Source organism: Rhinatrema bivittatum, chromosome 17 (assembly GCF_901001135.1).
Source record: "Rhinatrema bivittatum chromosome 17, aRhiBiv1.1, whole genome shotgun sequence".
NCBI lineage: Eukaryota > Metazoa > Chordata > Amphibia > Gymnophiona > Rhinatrematidae > Rhinatrema > Rhinatrema bivittatum.
In genome coordinates this window covers 21,343,776-21,368,977 of record NC_042631.1, presented here as the reverse complement: position 1 = coordinate 21,368,977, position 25,202 = coordinate 21,343,776, and the positions used below count along the sequence as shown (strand labels likewise).

General features: G+C 46.2%; 1 protein-coding gene across 2 annotated transcripts in view; it reads left to right on the top strand.

Annotated features, from left to right (window-relative positions):
* Nucleotides 1-25,202, top strand: part of SWAP70 (switching B cell complex subunit SWAP70) — an 83,388-nt gene that overhangs the window by 34,946 nt on the left and 23,240 nt on the right. For both annotated transcript variants that reach the window (XM_029582840.1, XM_029582839.1), the window contains exons 4-9: nucleotides 8,078-8,305; nucleotides 17,485-17,631; nucleotides 19,864-19,972; nucleotides 20,757-20,938; nucleotides 23,078-23,185; nucleotides 24,148-24,314. In XM_029582840.1, coding sequence (XP_029438700.1) covers nucleotides 8,078-8,305; nucleotides 17,485-17,631; nucleotides 19,864-19,972; nucleotides 20,757-20,938; nucleotides 23,078-23,185; nucleotides 24,148-24,314 — 941 coding nt within the window. The remainder of the gene's footprint in view (nucleotides 1-8,077; nucleotides 8,306-17,484; nucleotides 17,632-19,863; nucleotides 19,973-20,756; nucleotides 20,939-23,077; nucleotides 23,186-24,147; nucleotides 24,315-25,202) is intronic.

The following is a 25,202-nucleotide window of genomic DNA, read 5'->3' as shown; positions in this document are numbered from 1 at the left end:
CTGTGCGCGCCAAAGCTGGGAGAGAACACGCGCGACTCAGCCCGGCACGTGTCGCGCGGATGTTAAAAACCGCGCGAGTACTCTCGTACCTCCTGGTACTTGCACAGCTCAAAAACTGCAAAAAAAAAAGGGGTCTGGCCGAGTCTGTAACACGAAGCCTGCGTGTAAGTATTTACATACACAAACGCGTCGGGGTCCCCTTCCACGTAACTTTACTTCTGCTGTGGACGACGTGTAAGTAATAAAATAAAAACTAGGCTAGTCGGGGGGTTTGAAAGGTCTGGTTTAATAGGGTAAAAGGGAGGCGAGTTTGCTAGGGGGCTTCGGAAGTCTTCTCCTTTACTGGGAGCGAACTGTGGAAACGGGTAACTGCGTTGGCGTGCGTATCTACTAAATTCCCCCCCCATTTACGTGATCGAGGTGGCGTTTGCGTGCAGATGTACGTGTCAATATAAAGTCATGCGCACGTGTACGCCGTATAGCTGATTTTTATAACAGGCACGTGTATACGTGCATATAGGTGCGTATGATATAAAATCGCCATGTCCACGTACGCGAGCCGGCAAATGTGCGCAGGTCTTAAAGTTCCCCTCTTAGCCTGGGGATTAGCTAGGATTCGAAGGATGAAGCTCAGGAGGGGGAGGATGAGGAGCTGTGCCATGTGCGTGCCACGCAGAGGGATCCAGCTGTCTATGCCCTGCATGCTGCTCACTAATTGCCCCACTCCAGGGCTCATGTTGTAAGCTGGGAAGAAGAGGTCTTCATGCTTGCACGTGTTCTCAGAAAGGAGCTCCTACACGCTTCAGGGCCATCGCTGGCGATTTCCTGCTGCTGAGGACGGACCCCAGATTGCTGGCCTGGATCTGAGCATCAGGCAGCGGTGACTTTTCTGTGGCACACGTGATCGGATCTGAGTACTAGCGGCAGGGTGCAGAGAGTGGATTTATCCTGTATGCGGCACTTCCCAATCTGAAAGGAATCCTTTCTTGGTGTATGAAAGTAGAAGTTCGTCATTGGGAAACGTGGTTGGTGATTGATGAGGAAATGTGTTCTTGGGTTTTGTCTGATGCTTTTTTTTTTTTTTTTCCACCTGACATGCACTTTGCTGTTCAAGCTGCGATGTGCAGAATTTCTATGTTCAGATGCTCCTGCGATGACCAACTTTCAGGACCATTACCCTAGGTGAATTGACTGACTGGGCTGAAAGTTGCTGCTTCTGCCCGGGTGTCCTTTTTTAGCTGGCGGACTAAGGGGCTTTCCCAGTGCTGCATTTGGATCAGGGGAGGAGACGTACATGGGCAGACCGGATGGACAGTTTGGGTCTTTATCTGTCGTGATTTGCTATTATGCCCCCCCCCGGCTGACCGCCCGCCCTAATAGGTGCAGAGTATGCCCATGTTTTGTGTGCGTGTGTTACCTTGCATCGCCTAATTTTGAAAGGAAAACTCTGCGGGTAGTTTTTACTTTTTGAAAGCTGGTTGCATGCACAAACTTTCCACGCGACTCTTGTAGATGGGCTGCTTGGCGTTGCCACTTATATATATCCGGTTGGAAAAGGGACCGTTTCTGTCTTGCTATCTGCGCTCTGGCCCCTGTGTTGCCTGCATCTCCCTAGCGTGGACTGCTAGACGGGTACAGAGCCACCAGCACTGGGAGAGGAAAGATTGGCACAAGGAAGAGCACAGTCCTGCCTAGTCTGCCTCTTTCCAATGGGTCCTTCCTCTCCTCTCCCTGCACATCTGCGTTGGCTGGCGGGTAGAAGACGAGCCGCACTCCTGCAAGTCCGTGCTGAAATCAAAGCCCTGACCTGTGACACCAGGTGTTGTGTTAATGTAGGTCTTGCTCTTGAAATGCTAAGGCATCTTCATTACTTATTCTTTTTTAATAGACATGTCCATTAGGGGTGTGCATGGGGGAAAATGTTTTTCCATTCCTTTTCTACTAATTTCCTCTTTGTTTTGTGCCTGCTAAAATGAGAGAAATTAAATGACATTTAAAAAAAAAAAAAAAAAAAGTAATAATTTATAGATCGCCTTTACGGCATGACCCAAGTCGTGACATTACAGGATGGATACGACACAAAAACCAAATGTTTTCCATCATTTCAAATGGCAGCGCATCCCTAACACCCTTTGCCTTGCATAGATACTTGATTTAGTGTAAGTGATGTAATATGTGGGGACCTCCCTGGGATCACCACTAGATGGCCCCAGTTCCCAGACTCGACTGTGGGCTGGGAGTTAGGGTTTAGGCAGAGGAGGGAGGGGTGTACCAGTTTTGTAAGAGCAGCGAGGCTGTTGGCGTGGTCAGCCCCCCCGCTCCCTCGCCTGTATAAAAGCAGGCTGAGTCAGAGATCTGGGTGGCAGGTCAGAGTTTGTTTGGAGTTGTGTGGGAGTAGCAGCTTTTTATAGTTTGTGGTTTTTGCTTACTCCAGGGACCAGTTCTCATGGTCTGTCATCCAGGATAGATGGGAGACTTACCTTTCTGGTTGGGTTTTCTCCTGTGGTGTTTTCCTGGCATTTGTAACTGTTTCTGGAATTTCTTGGTTCAGGAAGGGATTACAGGGAAATCTCTATCCTGGGGTGGCCAGAATAGAGATTTCATCTCACAATCTGTGATTGGTGGACAATAGTGACCTGTGGGAGATCTCCAGTTTTGGATCTTTGAGTAACGACCATTTGGGGTTTTTTGTTGGTTTTTTTTGTGGCTCTGAGAGGAAGATTTTCACTGCCACCCTTCTTGCTCTAAAATGGGGGAAAGTTGGAAGAGCTGATTGTTCCCTGCTACCTGGACCTTTCATCCCAAAGATCCAGTTTATCTGGAAAAAGAAAGCTGCAAGTTTCTCCTTCTCCTCTTGTGTTTCCGGTTCAGTTGGAATTAGCTTCTGTGAAGTCCATGGCGTCATGAGCTTTCATTTGCAATTACCTGGGTTTTATTATCCCTATTCTGGCCCCCTCCTCCTTAAGTGTAGCCCATTCTTCACAGTAACAGCCCTCGGTCAGGGTCCACACATATGAATCTATAATGAACCCGACAGGCATGCACTCTGGTCACTAGGTGTCGCTGTTGTGCAATGACTAGAGCTTTTCTCCACAGGGACTCTGAACGCGGTCTCTGACGAATCCGGACTCGGGCATTGAACCTGGAGTAAACTGATAACCTTTGCTTTTATTGTAGCCAAAATTCTGGCATGCAGAGCCGTAGCTAGGCCAAGTGAAAACGTGCGCCCTCACCCTGAACACAACATACAACACCATGAGCTGGGAGACTCTTAAATGTAGGGGGCTTTCATTTTTAAGTTTCCTGCTGCACCTATGGGCTTCCAGCTCAATCAGAACAAGTAGAGGGATCCTGGCGCCATGAGCTTTATTTAATTTATAAAAATATATTGCCTGCTCTTTCAAAAATTCTAGGCAGGGTACAAATTCCATACACATTAAAACTAATAACCATCAAAAGGATCACAAACGATAAAATATGTATACATCCATGCATTAATATTGTTCATCATGTTTAAATTATTAGGTTTTCAATGGTGGAATAATGAGCATGGACAACATTTTTATCTTTATCTTATGGATGGATCAGAGGATTCAATAGCATCAGACTTATCCAATGTACATAATGTAAGAGTTTGGGGAAACTGCCCGCAAAGTTTCTCTTTGAAAATCTGAGGGCCAGCTGGACCCCTGGGTTCTTGCACACCCACAGACTTTGTTCCTGCTTTGTAGCAGGCGCAGTCAACACCATAAAGCACCTGAAATCTCAGCGGATCCACCCTCCCCACTGACACCTTCCCTACACAATTAAAAATTATGCATTTAGAATACATGGAGCAGAACATTGAAAGTACAGTCCTCCTGAGGTAAAACCCATCACTAGCAGCATGAATGTTATATTTACATGCACGGCTGTGGTGCCAACCAGAAAAGATGCTTAGAATCCTTTATTTAACATATTTTTATCTACCGCTATTCCGGTGGTCACAGCGGTTTCCAATTAAACATTCATAATTATAAAAGACATATGGTATTATGTCTATGGTAATGTATGCTGGCTGTGGGCTTGGGCCTGAGAAGGTCATGAGTAAACTGAATTACAAGTACAATAGGCAGTAAATCTCTAACAGAACAAAACAAAAAGCCAGCACAAACAGTAAACCATATCCATGAAAAAACAACAATGTGAATATTACACCAGGTCCTAGAACAATAAACTTCCTATTGGGAAAACAGAACAAGCTAGGCTAAGCTAGAGAAACTGCAAGCTAGAAGAATTCTTCACCTCGGTCACACATGCAGAACACAGACAGACCCTCAAATACAAATTAAAAAGATCATAAAATGTACTGGAAACCGCAACAAGCTAAAATCTACAAGCAGTATAACAATGGAAAAACAGAAACCATAACGTTCCTTATACAGCATCAACTAAAATCAAGAAATATAAAACAATCATAATAGTAAAACCATACTAATAAAAAGTAAATATTTTAAAATAGCTGATAAACATACATTAATGAAAATATTAATAAAACCTTTTTCCAAACACCAATAAAATATTTCAAAACAGCAGAGACATAGAAACATAGAAATGACGGCAGAAGAAGACCAAATGGCCCATCTAGTCTGCCCAGCAAGCTTCACACATATTTTCTCTCATACTTATCTGTTTCTCTTAGCTCTTGGTTCTATTTCCCTTCCATCCCCACCTTTAATGTAGAGAGCAGTGATGGAGCTGCATCCAAGTGAAATATCTAGCTTGATTAGTTTGGGGTAGTAGCCGCCGCAATAAGCAAGCTGCACCCATGCTTATTTGTTTTACCCAGACTATGTTATTAGCCCTTATTGGTTGTTTTTCTTCTCCCCTGCCGTTGAAGCAGGGAGCTATGCTGGATATGCGTGACGTATAAGTCTTCTCCCATGCCGTTGAAGCAGAGAGCCATGCTGGATGTGCATCGAAAGTGAAGTATCAGGCCCATTTGGTTTGGGGTAGTAACCGCCGTAACAAGCCAGCTACTCCCCGATTTGTGAGTGCGAACCCTCTTTTCTTCTCCCCTGCCATTGAATCAGAGAACTATGCTGTATATGCATTGAAAGTGAAGTATCAGGCTTATTTGATTTGGGGTAGTAACCGCCGTAACAAGCCAGCTACTCCCCTCTTTGTGAGTGTGAATCCTTTTTTCCACATTTCCTCTTGCTGTTGAAGCTTAGAGCGATGTTGGAGTCAAGCCTGTGTATGTTTATTTAATAAGGGTATTGACTCCAGGCAGTAGCCATCATTCTGGCGAGTCACCCACTCTTCATTGGCAGCCTCTTGACTTTATGGATCCACAGTGTTTATCCCACGCCCCTTTGAAGTCCTTCACAGTTCTGGTCTTCACCACATCAAATAATATTCAATAATTAAACATCAAATAATATTCAATAATTAAAACTAATAGGGATTTTTATTTTTTTTTTATCCCTTGCTTTTCCATACCTGGCAAATTTTGATTTCCAGATGTCCTGAGATTGTGGACTAGCAGAGGGAGAGTAAATGGGTTGTTGCACACAAACTTTCTCTTCTCTCTCATAATCAATCAAACATATGCATATTCTCTCTGCCATGCTCAGTCTCTCCCACACCCACACACTCTCTGCCATGCTCAGTCTCTCCCACACCCACACACTCTGCCATGCTCAGTCTCTCCCACACCCACACACTCTCTGCCATGCTCAGTCTCTCCCACACTCTTTCATCTGGAAATACAAGGAGCAACAGAAGCAGTATCAGCAGCCTCCTTCTACAGACCCGGGACCCACCACACTACTCTTTCAAGCATTGGGGCCACACTGCTCTTGCTCCCGCTCCAGACTGAGGGAAGGCCAATACTGCATCTTCCGGCCGGTGGGAAGTGCTGCTCCTCCTGCACCTAGGAGGAAGAGGGAAAGATGACTATTCTTCTGGCAGCTCCGCAGGCCGCGCTGCTTTTGAGTGCTTGGGGCGGATGAGGCTGACTCTTCTTGCGACCCTAAGGACCCGCAGCTCTCACTGCATTTGGCGGGGGAGGGAAGCCAAGCCGCGGGTGCTCTGCTTGTCCTGCTTCCAGCTGGAGCAGGGGAGACCAGCGATTCAGCTCATGACCGTATGGACCACAGGGAGGGGGGAGCCACCACCACCACCACTGGGGGCAGCGTTTGATATTTTTATCTTGATTTCCCCTCTCCAAGAGCCAGGTGCATTTAATATTCACCTCTGGACTGAATCGGGAGGTGAGGAGGCGGCCTTTCCCCAATATTTGTGTGTGAGCAGTGGCGCCTATGGCCGCGGCCGTATTGGCCATGGGCTGGCTACAGCTCTGCTGGCGCCGGATGGTCTGGTTGCCACTGTGCGTTTAAAACCTTACGTCTATGAAATCCCACAGACTGCATGAGTGAGGCATTTTGTGACAAAGTTCCCAAGATGCCTGCTCCCCGTGATTCAGAGGAATCATAAGGAAGTTCAGTAAAACACAAGCACAGTAACATGTTTAAGTGATCAGGGATGAAAATTACCACTTGGTGCATGAGCTTCTGAGATATTCTCCATTACATGAGGATACAGCTCTCTTTCTTTCGCTCTTTCTTTTGCTCTCTCTCTTTCTCTCCTTCTTTCTCTCTCTTTCTCGTTCTCTCTCTCTTTTTAACAGAGGAAGTGGAAGGAAGGAAGCTGTGGTATATGTTGGGCCTGTTGTGGTAGGCAATAACAGTTTTCTGAGGGAAACAGTCGCCCCATGGCAGCTTCTTAACTCGTGATGTCTGACATTGCGCCTCTCATCACAAAATCTTGACTGCTGGGGGGGAGACCATTTGCCCCTCCCCCAAGCCCTCTCTTCGTGGGGGGACTGAGCACTGATGGTAGCCTGCGAACCCTCTTATTTCCATGCAGTTACATGCCCGGCATGGGAGCAAGCTTCAGACAGCCTGTGCGACTGCAAATTACGGGACCAGCAAGCACGCTTCCTGCAGACTTTCAAAAGGCCCTACCTGCCGTGTTTCGCCTTTTGATAACCTTAGCATGTGCTGAAAGCCACGTGCTTTGCACCTGCTGCTGGCGCAGATAGCTGGGGGGTGCAGGGGGTGTTTTACAAATCTAACGTATTAGGCGCTGTTTTCCCTGCCTGATGTAAACCTGCCTGCGGGGGCGTCTTTTTTTTTTCCCTTATGGCTCTGAAACCCATCTGGAATGTTGGCTGCCCTTGAAGAGGGCAATTTTCAAGTCGGGGCCCCTTTCCCCAGGTTAATTACCTGTTTGAGGGCCGTTTTAAAAGCCATTCCTGCAGGCTTTACCGCAGAAATGCCTGCCCTATATGGGGGTAAAAGTCCGTCTGTAGGGCACTTCTCTATATGGTCCCTTTTACCTGCGGTGGGATTTTTTTATCGGGGATAGAAGGTACCCAGCACAAATTTAGATGTAAACGTGCACTGGCAGTTACTCTGAGAGAGGTTTTATAAAGGAAAAGAAGGCGCATACTTTACTTTTTAAAGATGAGTGTAAAGGTGGTGGGTTAAAAAAGTCCCTGCAGAGCCTGGGCCAGCGCGGGGCAGTTTATAAATTGGTTCCTTAACTGGGGAGCGTCTGTGAAGCTTTGGGCAGAGCGCGGGGACGGAGGGCTGCGTGTCAATGAAATAGCCAAAGCGAGCGGTTGTGTTGAAAAGTTAGCGGGCCAGCTGTTTGAGATTGAAGAGGGTGAGAGTGTAACGCTGTGGAATTGCCACCGGGCTGGGTAAAACCCCCTGAGGTTTGTGCATGAGGAAGGTCGGCTGAGCTGAAGCTAAGGACCTGCACGGCACGGATGCTTTGCTTATGGTCAGGGGAGGTTTGGCAAGGGCCTGTGAATAAACCGAGGTGATGTGCATTACGTACCGCAGCATATAAAAAAACTATAAATAAATAAATAAAATTCTGCAAATGCTCATTTCCCCCCCCCCCCCCCTCGTTGCTTGGCTTGACCCAAATGCATCAGATGAAATGGGGAGGTGGTTTTTTTTTTGGAGGGGGGAGGGGGGCTTTTTATTTTTTGTTAAGTAAGCGTGCTTTTCTTTTCCTTCTACAGATTGAATACCTGCTTAAAAAACTAACCGAAGCAATGGGAGGGGGTTGGCAGCAGGCCCTGTTTGAGGATTACAAGGTTGGCCTTGACGCCAAGCAGCACGGGCTTTCTGTGTGGGAGCTCATAGAGCTAATTGGAAGTGGACAGTTCAGTAAAGGCATGGATCGACAGACGGTATCAATGGCAATTAATGAGGTCTTTAACGAGCTTATACTGGATGTGCTTAAACAGGTAAGAACAATTTGTAATAGTGTTTTTTTTGTATTTGATGGAACGAGATGGCTAATTCTGATCTTTTCAAGCTGTATTGGTGTTTAAGCAGCTCTCTGTGAAAGCTTTCCTTCATATTGTTATGGGTCTTGGCTATGTCGAACCAAAACAGTTTTATTCTACCTATAATCTGATATATCCTCAGAGGCGGAGATGGAGGCCTTAGCCAGGGCCAACAAAAGGGATGGGTGACCACCCAACGCGCCAGAATCATGGGGGCAGGGCACTAGTGGCAGGAGCTCTCTAGAGCATCTACGTGGTCAGCGACTGCAGCTTCTGACGGGGAACCTCAGCCGGCCCCGCCATGTCATCCGGAGCCCTGTCCCGCTATGGCTGTCCCCACCCCCCAGGACTGTCTGGGGTGCCTCTTGTGTCTGGCAAGGGCCCGGCTTTATAAGTTGACAGAAAGCCCCTACCCCTGAGCTAATATTTGACTTACTGAGCAGGCTAAGATCTCCCAAAAATATTTGATTTTTATTTCTTGATTTGGTTTGTACCCCCAACTTTCCAAAAAAAAAAAAAAAAAAAGCCCTCGAGGTGTTGGGAAACAACATAATAAACACGCACAGCCAATGTTCATAATAGCAATTCAGAAAAACTAAACTAGAAGTCATCAAACTAGAAAACAATCATACAATGCAAATGAAATCATAAAGGACACATCATGAGCAAACAAAATGTAACCATAGCATAAAACAGACATAAGAACAAAACAGAAGCACCTTAAACAGATGTTTAGCTCTTAAAGGGCTGCAAAAAAATGCCAGGTCTCTAGTAAAATGCATGCGCCTTTTTTCTAGCTAAAATGAACAGGCCAGTTGGAGTCAACAGGGCAAGGATGTGTTGTGGACACGATGCACGTGGATTCAGAAGGAAGGGACGATGACCTTTCTGTAGCACTGCATGACGTACTGGCTCAAGAGCAGGGTTCGAAGGCTATGACCTCCAAGGAGGTTTTCCTTCTCACCCCCTGTCAGCTTGGTTGGAATGATTCCCAAAGTTATCTAGTGTTAAAAATGAAAAAGCACTAGACGCCCCTGGGAGAAAACATTTTCCATTAAATGGTGTAGGGATTAAGGTGCATCCCAAGAGCATTCACAGCCATACCTTACAAAAAAAACAACAAAAAAAACAGGGGTCAGAGGGCAGCAGGTGTGCAGCCCTAAAATGTATGACCGGTTCCTATGTTCTTATGTTGTGGATATCTTAAAACCCTGACCGGTTGGGTGTGTCCTGAGGACTGGATGAGAACCACCATTTTAAGTGATGCATTTTGAGCCAAAGTCTGCAGATAACGTTGTCTGATCCTTTTTTTTTTTTTTTTTCCCCCAAAGTGAAAATCCGTACCTTGTTTCACTTTCAAACTTTCTATGAGCGTGAAGTAGCCATGGATAATTGCACCGGCTTTTCCTCAGAGTACGTTTCCTGTGGGGAGCAAGGAATGCATGTTTCTGTCTCTGGAACGTTTTGTTGTACAGCGAGACAACGTTTAACTGTATGGAGGAGGGGGCAGCATTCAGATGGCCGACTTACACATGTGAACGGCTTTGAAAACTAGGATACTTACTGGCGGATGCAATACAGTGCGACCAAAACATGCGTCCTACCCCCAGCAAAGCTAATAGCACTCACTGCATGTAAATTCATGTTGATGAGGCTATTTGCTATGATCTCCCGATGCAAAAAAAAAAAAAAAAAGTGTGCCTGACGTGCACATTTTTACCCTTCGAAATTAACACCTGGCGTGAAGTTTTGAGGAGGACGGACCTAAAGATATCAGAAAACGCAGCTTTTCTGTAGTTCCTCCAACTTAATATTGTGGCGATAGTAAGTCTGAGGAACTGAAAAAAGGAGTTAGGTAAAAAAAAAAAAAATAGTGTGCAGGCAGTCAGGTTAGGAAAAGGAGCACTCAATTAACGAGTGTCCATCTTCCTAACCCGTGGCTGTGCACAGATTCGGAAAACGGCCGCTCATGAAACTGAGCATCTGTTTTCCTACCCCGCTGACAGCCGCCTCAATTGTCCCTGGTGCCTCCTTTTTTACCATGGCAGCCCATTTGCATATCGCATTAAGTGCCCTGGAGAGGTCGATCGATGCACATTAAGGAGAGCGGGCACTCAACCCAAAAAAAAAAAAAAAATAGTGCTGTCTACGTCAATAGTGCTTTCTGTAAGTGTAAATGCACTGGTCAGAGCAGCCGCTGGACGAGCGGCTCCCAGGGCAGGGGTTGCTTTTGGTGGCGCCACCCTTCTCTTTTGGGCTTGCAGACTGACTGACTTTAAAAGGGCAGCGTGGTGCCCTCCCCTTGGGCTGGCATTGCCTGTTCTAAACTGCAAGCCACTGCCAAATGCAATTAGATATTCGCAGGCTGGGCTGGAAGTTTGCAGATTGTGTCACGGCAGAGTTAATTTGTATTTCTGGAACACTTGCAGTCAGAGGTCATTTCTTTACCGAGCCGTTTCTAAAACTGGGGGACAATGTAAAGATTTCCTACCTCTCACTCCGCTGATCCATTAGAAAACGAGCTGCCCACAGGGCAGAAGCAGCAGCGACCTGGTGGTGGGCACAGACACAGCACTGAGCGTGGAGAGCTGTATCTTATTGCCGCCCCCAGGAACGGTGGGGGCCCAGCACAGTTACATTGACGGCTTTAGCACTGAAATAGAAGAAACTGAGGGGCTGGGGGGGGGAGTGCACCCTGAAAAAGCAATTGGAAGTAGTGGAATAGAAAAAGAAATGTCTTAAGGTATTGGATTAGATAAAGAGGCCTTGCATGCTCCGTTACAAGGAGGACTGGAGACGGGGAGAGAGCTGGGACGGCTGCCTCAGGAGGGGAGGTTATCCAGCAGGCACGTGCAAGAGACTTTGCTGCATTCTTACGCAGTGCCCGCTGGTCCTTCCGTCTTTTCTACATGTGTAAAGCAGCAGTACTGCTATGCTTTCTTTAGTAGATAGGCCTCGCATCAGTTTCTGCTTAGCGAGCAGGAGGAAGGTCTACGTTGCTCTAGAAATTGCAGTCCCTTTCTGCCGGGCCTGGCAGTCCGTCTTTTTACTGATGCCTATTCTGCTCCCCGTAAGCGCTGCAGCTTTTGTTTGAGTTATCCAGGAAGGCTCTTCCAGGTTTAAGGTCATTTGACAGTCTTAGCAGGGTCTAAATTACATTATTTGCATCGGACCTTTGCTCCAGTTGATTTCAGTTTCAGGCCTCTGATTATTTTGAAGCTAGCGAGCCAGCTGAATTCTTTCCTTCTCCGAAGTTAATAAGTTAGAAATATTAACTAAGTGCGATTGGTTTCCCCTTTGGGGGTGTTGAAAACAGTCTCAGTTAACACGGAGAGTTTGTTTCATTTGCTACAAGGGTCTCTGCTGAGGAAGCCGTCTCGGTGAAACAAGGTCCTTGTTGGGGTTCTACCAGCTGACCCGGGACTTTAAATTCCAACATTTGGTGGCGCTGTCTTTGAAGCTAGCTCATTATCTTCAAGAACCAATTTTTTTTTTTAATGTTTTTTTTAGGCAGTGACATGAGAGCTTGACAATGTCAGCACTTGAGCTGCTTTAACTAGTCTTTAGGTTAAAAACAATTTTTGGGTAATGTATGCAGCTTTTACCGAATGCTGTAATCTAATATGTTGAAGCTTTTCAATACAGCAACGTCCGTTATCAATTGGAATATGTGAATTGTGTGCCTATGTGCATTTGATGTAATTGTCTGCACTAATTAGACATCCATGCACCTTGGCATGGCTGTCTAATTAGTTGTGTGTTTTGTCTGCTCTACTCGCTTGTATATATTGTTGCCAGTTAAGAAACAATTGTGTCAGTTCTCAAATAGCAACATTGTTCTCTTGCATTCTTCTAACAGCAACATTGTATTTACCCAGGTTCGTAGTCTTTACCAGCACATTGTATTTAATGGATTGAGCATGGGATCTGCTACTGATCTGCACATTTAAGTGTTTTTCAGTGAATGTCAAAAAAATCTTTGTCAAGTTAGTTTGCTCATGATTCACTATTTCTTGTCTTTATAAGTTTTGTCTGTATGTATATTAAACATAAAGGTTTTCTCAAATGTTTTATACATCTATCATTTAGTGCTCTTCTCCCATCAGTTGGGGTTTGCTTTGGTGTGTGTGTGTGTGTATATATTTATATTGTTACGTAATCTGTATAATAACCATTCCCTTTCATTTGCCAGTCTAAATGTAATTTCTTAGATGGAAATAGGTATTTATAGGGTGGTGTTTGTTTGTTTTTTAACTAATTGTTTTTTGCAGATCCAACATCCAAGCTGCCAATAGCCATCCTTGGTGGTGGTGGTGGTGATTGGGGGGGGGGTGGAACAAATCAGCAGCTGTCTCAGGTGCTTGGAGAAGGACGACGACCCGGCAATTAATTGGCTATTAATCAAGTTATCTTGGAGAATATCCCCTGCTATTACTGGCAACAGTAGCATGGGATCTGCTTCGTGTTTGCCAGGTACTTGCAGCCTGGATTGGCCACTGTTGGAAACAGGATGCTGGGCTTGAAGGACCCTCGGTCTGACCCAGTGTGGCAGGTTCTTTTGTCCTTAAGAAGAACAAAATGACTGGCTATCTGGATAGACATTCTCTGTTAGGGCCAGGGCCAGAGGAACCACTAGGCGAGCTAGGCCTGTGCCTAGGGCGCCGAGACTTAGGGGGCGCCACGGAGGCGGCAGAATTTTGAAAGGGCAAAAAGTGCCCTTTCAAAATTCTGCCAGCCCCCACCTCACCTTGCCTCCCCCCCAGTGCCACTCTCCTGATGCCCCCCTGGTGGTCCAGCGAAGGGCCTGGGAGCGATCTGCCGCTCCCAGGGCCTCAGCTGCCACTAACCAAAATGGCACTGGTGGCCTTTAGCCCCTACCATGTGACAGGGGCCAACCAATGGCACCGGTAGCCCCTGTCACATGGTAGGGGCTGAAGGCCACCAGTGCCAGGGGTGGATTGCCCTATCGGGGGATCGGGCTTCCCCCGGTGGGGCAATCCGCCCCTGGCACTGGTGGCCTTCCCAGCCAAAGAGAAGAAGAGGGTCTGCTGGCAAGCGGCCCGAAGAGAAACCTGCGGGGCCACAGCAGAGCCATCCTGCCACAGCCGCAAGACAGCCATGCGGGGCTGGAAGAGAGGCCTGCAAGAGCTGAAGAATGGAAGAGGGGCCGCAAGCCCCCACCAGAGCCCAAGCAGAAGGGGCCATGAGCTGCTGTTGGAGCCCAAGCTGGCGGCAGCTGAAAAAAGTGAAGACAAGCCCAATTGTCACCGCTAGAACCCGGGAGAGTGACGTCGCTGCCAGATGCCGCCTGCCGGAGACCAGACAGGCGGGGGCCAAAGAAAAGAAGATCGGTGCTGTCAGCTGCCACCAGAGACAAGGCCGAAGATGAGCTGTTCAGCTGGGGGCCTTTGTGTGTGTCTGTGTGGTGTGAGACAGGGAGTGTGTTTCTGTGTGTGTGTGTGTGAGAGAGAGAGGGCATGTGTATGATTTGAGCCTTGTGTGTAAGTAAGAGAGAGCGAGAGCATTGTGTGATTGAGAGAGACTGGCCAGAAAGGTGACGTGTATGTGTGAGAGAGACTGATCAGGGAGATAACTGGTGTGTGTGTGTGTGTGTGTGTGTGTGTGTGTGTGAGAAAGAGAAGACACTAGCTGTGGTCCCTAAGGAAGAGGACCGTGAGGACAGCTTCAACAGCTACTGCTGCTTCTGGTGTGGCCTGCAAGGGAAAGGAGTAGGAGAACTGCTGGAGAGGATAAGTAAAGGTGACTTTTTAAGTTCATTTTTCTTGATTGACTATCATTTTAATTATTGGGTAGTATGTGATGTGTCTGCTGTTTTGAAATATTGTATTGGTGTTTGGGAAATCTTTCAAAATTTGCATGAGTCTTTAATTATTGGATATTCTATTCATCAGCTGTTTTGAAATTATTTTATTAGTATGATTTTACTATTATGATTAATGATTTATATATCTTGATTTTATTGATTGTTTCATGAGGAATGGTGATTTTTGTTTTTCCATTGTGCACTGTAGAGTCTGGCGTGATGCGTTTTACAGTTCAGTTTTTGTCTGCACATTTCTATTTATACTTTGTGGCTTTATTCTGTAATTGATGAGGGTTTATGTTCTGCATGTAAAGTCTGAGATGAAGCATTCTTAGCATGTGGTTTCTCTGTAGGGATCTGTAGTAGCTTGGCCCGTTCTGTTTTCCCGATAGGAGGTGTATTGATATTTTAGATTCTGGTGTAATATTTGTGGTATTTTTTTTTCATAGGTGGGGTTGTTATTCTTTGAGTGTTAGCAGATAGTACTGTGCTGATACGGGAGGGCCATGCCAAAACATCATAATAGGTATGAGGCCATATGAATTCCAAGATGCAAAGTTTTCTTGTTGGCATCACAACAGTGCATGAAATTATCACAATGTGTATATTAATTTTACCTCAGAATGTCATTTTTCATGTAAAATATGTTATAAATGCATAATTTAAAATTGTGTATGGAGGGGGCGCCAGGCTGTAAGGTTTGCCTAGGGTGCCTAATACCCTTGCACCGGCCCTGATTAGGGCAAAACCAATATAGATTCAGCAAAGGGAAATCTTGCCTTACAAATCTGTTTAGATTTTGTTTTGAAGGGGTTGACAAGGGCGAGTCATTTGATATAGTGTATCTGGATTTTCAGAAGGTGTTTGACAAAATCCGTCATGAGAGATTCATCAATTGGGGGATAGGAGGCAATGTCCTGTTGTGGATTGGTAACTGGCTAAAGGATAGGGAACACAATGGGATTGAATGTTCGTTTCTGTATCTGTACTGGGACCAGTGCTTTTTAAATATATTTAGGAATGTCCTGGAAAATGGGGATGAAGAGTGAGGTGATCACATTGATAGATGATAAAAAAAATATTCAAAGTTCATTTAAAAAAAATGTCTATACTGTCTAGTCAGAGGATTCAAGGTGGTTAAAAGTTGTTAGATCACAAGCTGATTGTGATAAACCACAGGAGGACTTCGCGAGACTGGGGGGCTGGGCATGTAAATGTCTACATTAAATTTCGTCTGCCAAGTGCGAAGTGATGCACTTGGGGAAGAAATAATCCAAACCATAGGTACATGATGCTTGGTTCCATATTAGGCATCACTATCCCAGGGAAAGGATCTTGAAATCATTGTGGGCAATACTTTGAAATCCACGGCCCATTGTGTGCGATTCTGGCTGCTCCTTCTCAAAAAAGATATACTGGAGTTGGAAAAGGTAGGGAGGAGAGAGACTACAGTGATAGGAGGCATCGTTCCATCCCCTTTGAGGAAAGACTATCGAGGTTAGGGCTCTTCAGCCTGAAGAAGAGAGGTTAGAGAGGTGATATGATAGAGAGTTAGAAAATCTTGAATGAGGCAGAATGAATAAACAAGGAACGATTATTTACCCTTTTTGATAGTTCTAGGACTAGGGGACACGTCATGAAGCTGAAAAGTAGCGCATTTAGAACAAATTGGAGAAATGTTTTGGGGTGTGTTTTGTTTTTTTTTTGTTTTGTTTTTTTTCCACTCTGCATACAATTAAATTTTAAAATTTGTTGCCATTGATGGGGTGAAAGCAGTTACTATAAACTGGGTTTTGATAAATTCCTGGAGGAAAAGTCCATAAACCACTGTTAGCCAGGTGGACTTAGGGAAACCGCTGCTTATCCCTGGTTAAGAACAAGAAGGATCAGATCTGTTTAGGATTTTGCTGGGTACTTGTGACCTGGATTGGCCACAGTCGGGGACAGGATGCTGGGCTTGTTGGACCCTTTTGATCTGACACATTATGGCATTTCTTATGATACTGCACACACTTTCGCTGGGAATCGCCCCCTTCATTTTTCCCTATGCTTTGAGGATGGTAACAGCTGGACTTAATCCTTTCATGTCCGCTGATGCAACCGCTATCGGTGCCTCCAGTACGCCACGGGAGAGCTCGCGTCCCGTCAGCGTATGGTCACTCGAGGGCGCCGGGGGCCTCCATGTCGAAGATACTCACCAGATTCATTAGACCAGTCCTGCTCTCGAGCATGTGCGTGGCCTCCATCTCTGGAGAGCGCAGCGGATCCCGCCTTTCCTGGCTGCGGCCCTTTAGCGAGCTCTCGCTGAGCCTACCTGCTGACTCCACAGCCCGCACCTGGGGGTCGATTGCTCAGACAGGAAGACATGGTTTCACCCTTCTGCTTGACCATTTTGAAAAATCCAGAAAGAGGCAGTTTTTTGAAGGAAAAACGAGACTGAAATGTCATGAACTACTTGAGCAGGCATCAGACATCTTGCTCACCCCCTGCCAACAAAAAGTATCTTTTTTTTTTTTTTTTTAATTTATTTTCTACATGTTAATAGTTTGATTCATTTGGTTTGTAAGAGATTTTTTTTCTGCTCTCTTCACGAATTCACTTTTAGCGCCGATAGCTAAGTAATTACTGGAGTAGATTCTTCTGGGTGAAAATGGTACCCCCTTAGAGTGGGTAAAACCATGCCCGGCCTTTCACAACACACGTGCTGAGGTGTTCCCGGAGGTTGCGTTCAGGTTGGGGGAGGGGGGAAGGTAAACAATGCGTGTTTATAATTTTTTTTTTTTTATGCATTTTCAAATATGCCTAAGTTTTTCTCCTGTTCTGCCTCCCACAGAAATAACAGCAGGTGAAAATTCTGCGGGACCTTTTTTGTACCAGTGGGTCTCATAGGTGGTGTTCAGAGGGAAGCTTCCCGCAGAGTTTACCTTTGAAAATTAGACACAAGGTCCTCGGGTGCAAACGCGTGTCCTTTGCAGAAACAGGGGATATAGAGCATGAAATGCTTTACCTATGGCTGGCGGTATTTAAGGCCAGCGCTCAGATTATCGGCACACTCTGATAGAGGGCGCAGGTATAAAATGCGTTATTTAATTGCCCCAATTTTTTTTTTTATTATATTTTTTAAAAACCCCTTTATTAAGCAAGTGCTTGATTTTTCCTTTGCAGGGATGTTTTCATGAAGTAACCGAGCAGAGAAACACAAAGGCAAGAAGGTGTGAAATCTGTGTCAAGCTGCAGGAAATAAACTGGAAGAGATCCAGAAGAGCTGTGGTGCTTAACACTTTGCTTTGGTTTTCTTTCTTTCGTTAAACAGGGCTACATGTGGAAGAAAGGTCACAAAAGGAAAAACTGGACAGAGCGCTGGTTTGTGCTGAAACCCAGCATCATCTCGTACTATGTGAGTGAGGACCTGAAGGACAAGAAGGGGGACATCATGCTGGATGAGAGCTGCTGTGTGGAGGTAACACCGGGAGACTTAACAGCTCACAACGGACGGACGCGGCAGAAGAATTTCTCTTACGACAGTTTTTGCTAATTCTGGTTTAGTGATGCTAAAGCAGTTGACTTATTTTTGACCCGCAGTTTCCCCTTGGCTGCTGAAACCCAAATCCCAGCTCTCCGGGGATTTTCTCCTCCTGTACCTGCCCCTGCTACTCACTGAGCCCTGTCACCATAGTGAGTGACCTCTGCCAGGGACTGTGCATTGGAAAGCAGCCACTAGATGCCGCTGTTGTGCAGTAGCCGAGATTCCCTCTACCACAGAGGCAGCGAATGCTAGGTCTCCTAAGGCAGGACTCCCACCCCCCAGACAGTCGGATTTTCAGGATATCCCTAATGAATATGCATGAGAAATATTTGCATACACTAGGCCAGCTTTCCTTCTAATTTTGTGCTTTTTTTTTTTTTGTGTATGCGTTGTATTGGCCTGGTTTGATTTTTTTTTTTTTTTTTTTTTTAAATCACTTACCTGTAACAGATGTTCTCCATAGACAGCAGGATAAGCCAGCCTCACAAGTGGTTAACCTCATCCTGCTGGCTCTCTCTCGGAGCTGTGATAAACCAAAAACAATAGACGCGTTGGGAGTCAGATGCTGGTTCTGAGCTGCCGGTCGTGTTTAGGGGATTTGGCTGGGGCAGGCGGGTTAGGCAAGGCTTCAGAAGGTGGTGGTGCAGAGTGCCCTAGGTCAGTAAGTTTGGCACCCCTCCTCCTGCCACCCAAGTTGTTCAAATCTGTCAGAAGGCCTAACATTTTGAAGCATTCTTTAGGCTGATTGGGCTGCTAGTTCCCCCTCAGTTGGATGGGGAGGTGAGCGATCGGGCTGCAATGCCCCTGTGACTCCTCCCTCCCCCTCACCCTTGGGCATTTAACTGGCTAAGCTTAAAGTTACCTGGGCACATGTTCCCAGATAACTTTAACTTTGATCCTGGGGCCAACTAGAGTTGGTTGGGACTTTCCTGGTTAACTGGTCCCTGCCCAAACTCCCTTCTCTTATTTGACTAAAATTCAGCCACACAAGGGCCGAAGATACTCAGAAGCTGGCATCTATCCGGCTAGCTCACAAATCATCCGGCTCGATGCTTTTTGAATGTTGCCCCCCCTCTGTGCTTTTCTGGGGGATAGTTGTCTCCCACCACTTCAGGGGCTTTGTTACAGTAGATACAATTCATTTCTGGAGCATGCGGTCTTCAGCTCAGCGGAACATGAGACGTTCCTGAGATCTAATGGCCGCTTTCGGTATCCAGGACCTGGATACAAGGTTTTCAAGGGCTTATTCCTTGACTAACTTTTGAGAGTTAGCATTCCCCTTCCCGAGTAGAAGGTGACGTTGCCAGAAAACCCAAGGGAACCATAAGATACATTACAGGGGTTGTGGGGGTGATGGGGTTAGGGGCTGTTAAGCCACGTGGGGGTGAGTTCCTGCATTGTTCTAACTCTGAGCATCCTGATCATAAGGTCACCGATGCTGTGGTCTGCTTCTGAAAAGGCCGTTGCCTTGCTGTTCTCCGTGGTGGTGTTAAGTTTGTCTCTCCACTGGCCCCATACAAAAGGAGTATACCAATTGCTGTTGAGTGCATTCCCCGTCAATTAAATCTGCTACAACAGCTGAACAGAGAAAAAAGTCTTATTCACTGTAACAGGACATGTTCCTAAAATATCAAGGGCATGTTCAGTGGCGGATTCCCGATGAAGACCGGCCCGGGGATTCGCCGCCCAGGAGATACCACGTGGTTTGCCGAGTGCGGCTCTGTCACAGCCGCGCTCGGCAGACCATGTGACTAGTGCGACCGGCCCACCGGGGGGATGCCCGATCCCCCGATAGGCCAATCTGCCCCTGGGCATGTTTTATCAAAGATATTTTTCCATTTGTCACTAAAGAGATTAAAAAAACAAAAAAACCCCAGAACCTTCTCACATCTTAGGTTTACAGAATTAAGCAAGAAAAAATTAAGTTCTGTAAAGTGTTGCTGACTATTGTGCATTGTGTATCGGTTTCCAGTCAGCAGTGACCACTTGATGATCGCTCTCCTGACCTTTAAGAGTGCCTGTTGCACTTTATCTTATGAAGCAATAGCTCGGAGACAATGGCTTTCTTTTCTAGCCCGGGCATTGCGTCTCCTGCAGCTGCCAGAGTGATAAACACACCGTGCAAAGCTCCATTGTGCCCTTGGCGTATTCTGCTTTGTCTTCTAGTCCTTGCTGGACAAGGATGGCAAGAAGTGCCTTTTTCTGGTCAAGTGCCAAGACAAAAGCTTCGAGATCAGCGCCTCGGATAAAAAGAAGAAGCAGGAATGGATTCAAGGTAAGCTAGGGTTTGTGTGGTCGGTCCTGGCTAGTTTTTCTTGAATCCAGAAGTTTGGCTGGGGCCTTGTGTGAGAGAGAGAGAGAGAGCGAGGGATGGCTGGGCAGGGAAGCTGCGCGCACGCAAAATACACACGGAAGAGACCACCTTCAAATACTAAGCCCACTTGTGTGAAGCTCCTGGGTGCTTTTTTGGCCCGTGTAGGTGGCACTCGTTTTCGGGGGAGAACCACAGGTGTTACAGCAGGGCACTGAAAGCAGCCTCGCACCAGGGAGTGAGCAGGGGTGAAATGGTGCACACGCGTTCTTAGTCTCTCCCAATCTAGACGCGCCTTCCCCCTCCCCCTTCGCTAACCCCGTTTTTTTAAAAGCGCGTGCGCCATGGAAGCCCGTGTATGCTTCCAGCGAGGGCGAGCTTGAGGGCGAGCTTCAGATAGAAGCCATTTTTCCCTGGGTAAATAATTTCGAAAATTGTCCTATGAGGACCAGACTGACTTTTCTCTCCCCCCCCCCTCCCCAGGCACCAAATTGGGGGTGGAGGGGAGAGGGAACAGTAAATCGGGACCTAGGTGTGCAGTTTGGACGCTGCATTCTGTTGTGTAGTTCAAACTTAAAATTGGCCTTCAGCGAGGCCCGGATGGAAGAGAGGTTAGGTGCTCCCCCCCCCATGCTTCCCAGCACTTTTATTTATTTATTTTTTATTTGAGCTGCTGTTCTCGTTGCAGTTTCCCTGATTTTTATTTATTTATTTATGTATGTTTTCCTTTTTAATAATTGCCCCCCAGCCATTCAGACGACTGTAAACCTGCAGAGACTGGGCAGCCCTGCCCCCCACAAGGAGGCGCGCCAGAAGCGGAAGGAGCTGCGCCACAAGCTGCTGGCAGAGCAAGAGGAGCTGGAACGGCAGATGCAGGAGCTCCAGATCGCGAACGAGAGGAAGCAGCAGAAGCTGGAGGCCATGCGGCAGGTGGGAGACCCGGCCGGTTTCCGGGGGGGGGGGGGAAATTCAGTTTTGTTTTTGTTTTGAGTTGGTCAAAAGCTCGTGCTAGCCCCGCTCTGTCCTGCTTAGCTCCTTATATCTAACAAGCCCGGGCCCTCCTAGGCCAGGCTAATACATACTAATAAAACCGGGGTTAAGGTATTCCTTTGGCAAGGATCTTGGTTTGAATTGAATTCCCTACAGGCTCTAGTGCCTCTTTTATTGGAGCAGCACGAGACGTATCCCACGGTGACCGCCGAGGTCCCTTCAAGTAAAGAGAGAGCTTCGCTGGTCTCGGAAGCTCGGGGACGTGATCTCCTCACCTTTGGATAATTCTCGCGGCCCACCAAGAATGCAGCTTTCTCCAGCACAAGTGCGGTTAATGGAGATCTGCAGGAGATCCCCAGCTGCAGTAAACCCATGCATGCTTATCTCTGTTCCCTGGCAATTTTGGGAGGCAGCAGAGGAAGACCCTAAGCACATGGGGACAGCTGAATGTGCACTGATGTTTTATCAGCAAGCAAATGAGCAGTTCCACGGATGGGAGTCTTCTGTCTAGATTTTATTCAGAAGTAAGACCTGTTTAAGCTTGGACCCCAGTCTGTAGTTTTAATGTCCTTTGTTGACTGGGAGCCGGGGCAGTGCCAAGGGTAAAACTGCCCTATAAATTGTTGCACGGTCAGGGAGGTTTCTAGGCTGCGATGGAAATAATCCAGAAAAAGCAGTCGGAGCAAACCATTTTTACACGCACAGCCTCTGTAAACTCTCTCCGCAGAGAGGCAGCTTCCTCCTACCTCCAGTTTAAAGGCCGTGTCCACCAAAGTTTCAGGTCCTGACATTCATGTGGGCTCTGGAAAGCTTATGGGAATAATGTGCGGTCAGTAGCAACTGCTATAACGTGTGCAGACTATGGGTTTGTTTTGTGTGCACTCGGATGAGGCCTCTGCTTATTATATAAGGACCTAGAACAAGGAGTCTTAAATCTATCACATGTGCTTCCTGTCTTGGCACTGCCTGAAAGCCCCAGACATTGGGTAGTTGAGGCCCAGTTCATGACTCACTCTCACGGTGGTTGGAGTAAGTCGGAAGCTCCATAAAGGCAATGGATGTTGGAGCTCCAGGAGGCAATGATCTGTGCCTCTGGGGGGAAAATTCTGAGTTTATTGCATCTGTTGGGTTTTGGTGGCTGCTTGGATGGGTGCAGGGACTTGGTGATGAGATGAAGGGGGGGTGGGGGGGTGGGGAGCATGCGGCTGATGGATTAGGAATAGGAACTGCCTGGGATGGTGGAAGCCCAAAGAATGAGAAGAGAAAAATGGACTTGGATAAGGAGCAGTTTGCAACAAGTGATCAAACTTCCATGGCCTGCAGCCGAGAGAGCTTCTCAGCAATGCTGACCAGAATAATTGGGCTGACTGGAGATGTTGGTTGGGCTTTTTCTGCTGTCATCTACAATATTATTCAGATATTGTAAAAAAAAAAAAAATGGTGCTAAACTTTTGTTGGCCTTTTTGTTGATCAGGATGAGGTCAAATTACCAGCTCTGCATTAGTTCAGTCTTTGGCAAGGCCTTATCTTTAGAAGTAGGTTATTCTGACATTTTGCATTGGAAATTTAGTGGAATAAACTGTGTTTATTATAAAGTGTAGTTAGCTTGGGCTGAATTCTCAAAGCAATTTATTTTGCAAATAGCTCATTACAAAATCTGCCAGCGTAAAAACTATGCGCCTAACTCAATTTTGCACATAATTTTGAGCGTGCGGAAAAAAGGTGTTATGAGGCGCAGGGTTCATGTCTGCTTTAGATTTGAAGAAGTCTGCGCGACATTCCACCTGCACAAATTATGCTAAGCCAGGAGTAGGTGTGACTTTGCGTGGGGGGGAGGTTGTGTGCATTTGTTAGAACATCTGTGGGTAAAAAGTAGGCTTAGATGGAGAATGCTTGTGTGTAACTAGATCCAAAGGCCGTGTTGAGTAGAAGTCTACGTGTGACCGAGTCACTGGCCATCTTCATGCTGTCACATTTAATATACAGTTACTGTAACTTTCCCTTTTATTTGTTCCCCTCATGTTCCTATCTTTTACCTATTTTTTTTCATTTTTCTCTCCCTCATGTTTTCCCACTCAGCAATTAGAAGAAGCAGCATCTCGGGCAGCAGAGGAGGAAAAGAAACGTCTTCAGACACAAATGGAATTGCAGGACGAATTCAGACTGGAGCTTCAGAAGGAGCAGCTGGTAAATATTTAATCAGGTGAAATGCCTTGGGCGCATGGCCCTTCAAGCTGATACGGAATGAACGGTGACAACATAATTCGGTTGTTAATGGAGTTGAAAGGTCATGTGGAATTTATAGTAAGTCATTGTGGTTCGGGAGTCATAAGGAAGTGACATCATGTTCTAGGTTTATCAGCTATTATGCTTAGAGTCACTTTAAGGGTTAGATTTATACAAGTCTAACTTAGAAAGTGATTCTCTTTAATGCTTTCTTTGTATGGTTAAGTATAGACCATTCCAATAAAATACAAGTTGTTCAGTATTGTCCTATAAATATGTGGCTGTGCCACTGCAAGCACTTTTAAGTAACTTTTTAAACCATTTTCAAAGTGAGAAAGTAATAGTATTAGGGCCTCAAGAAACACAGTTGGGTTTCTGCAGACTTCTCATTCAGCTCTGCCAATGCACCTGCCTGCCCCCATCGTGCCAGTCTGGGGATTCCACCATGTTAACCTTGTTTTTTCTTTGCTGCTTATCCAGAATTTGAATGTGTTTCTTCAGAAGACCGAATTCGGTGGTCCTGCTCAGGTGTAATTATGGCACGATCGAGCACCTTAATGCTAATATCTTTTGGCAATGGGCTGTAAAGTGGAGAGCTGCTCTGAAAATGGGAGCCTCACGAATGGTGTCAGAAATGGGATATTAAACATGGGGAGGAAAAGGCAAGATAGATATTGGAAAGCAGTTTCTATGTTTAGTAGAAGGATACATAAGATAAGACATGGTGTAATAGAGAAAAGGGCAAGCAGATAGAGGTAGATGGGGGAGACAAAGCAGTAAGAGCTGATATTCTAGCTCAGGTGCTTCCCTTCTCAAAGCTGATAAACATTCAGAAACCCAGGAACAACCAAATATTTTATTTTTAAAAAACCTAATTTAATTACGGTGCAACATTTTTTACATTTTTCCTTTGCACTCATCAGGTCAGACTTCAGATGGAACAACAAGTTGCTCAGAAGTCAACTGAGCTGGAGCAGTATCTGAAGAGGGTGCATGAACTTGAAGAAATGCACAAAAGTCTTCAAGAGGCACTGGACGATGAGAAACAGGCACGGCAAGATGAAGAGACTGTGAGAAGACTTCAGGCCAGGTACTGGTTTGTCGTAACTTCAGGATTAGCTTTGCCACTCTGCTTGTACTAAGTGGAGACAGTTCTCTTTCATGGGATTCACATTTCCTATCATCTTCTGCAGTATTCTCTCTCTCTCAAAGCACATCGTGATTTCTTTTCTCCTTTCTTTATGGTTGTAAAGGGTTTTAACAATATACCTTTTCATTAGTCTGTTTTTCTGAATGGAAAGAAAGCTTAGGAGAGATTTCTGTGCATCCTTGTTCCTATTCTCAGCAAATTTGCAAGAGGGTTGTAGGTTTTGGGTTTTTTTTCTGGAATCCACACACAGCTGTGGATCCTGGACTAATGTCCCACAACATAGGCTCCTTTTTGGTTCTGGATGCAGCTTTGTATTTTCTAATGTTCTCGGCTATGTTCCTTCCAGATGTGCACTACTTTTATTTTGGGGTGGCTTTAGCATCTGGATTTGGTCCGGTGGAGGTTCTAGAACCCTGAGACCCGAGGAAACCCAAGCGCACAGTTCGAGCTGTGGGCAGATTATACCTCGTGGCCTGGGCTGCTCTGGACCTGAACTGAAGTCGGAAAAACCTTCAAACTTATCAGATACCTGGATACTCCTCAAAAGTAAAAAAAAAAAAAAAACCCCAAACCAAAAGCAGACTGACATTAGGGCTGGGGAGGGGCCCAGTGGCTCTGAGGTAGGGCTGCTGACTCTCTCATGTTGGAGGACTTGGGTTCGCTTCCTGGACTGCCTGGGGATGCTGCAGAGGCAATACCCCTCCCCCTCACCACCACCACCACTGACATGAATGAATCTTCTACTGCCTTAATCTATGGGATCTCACAGTGGGAAAGCCTTTTGTTTGTTTGTTTGCACCACAAGAAATCTGACATTTTTAAGGGGGC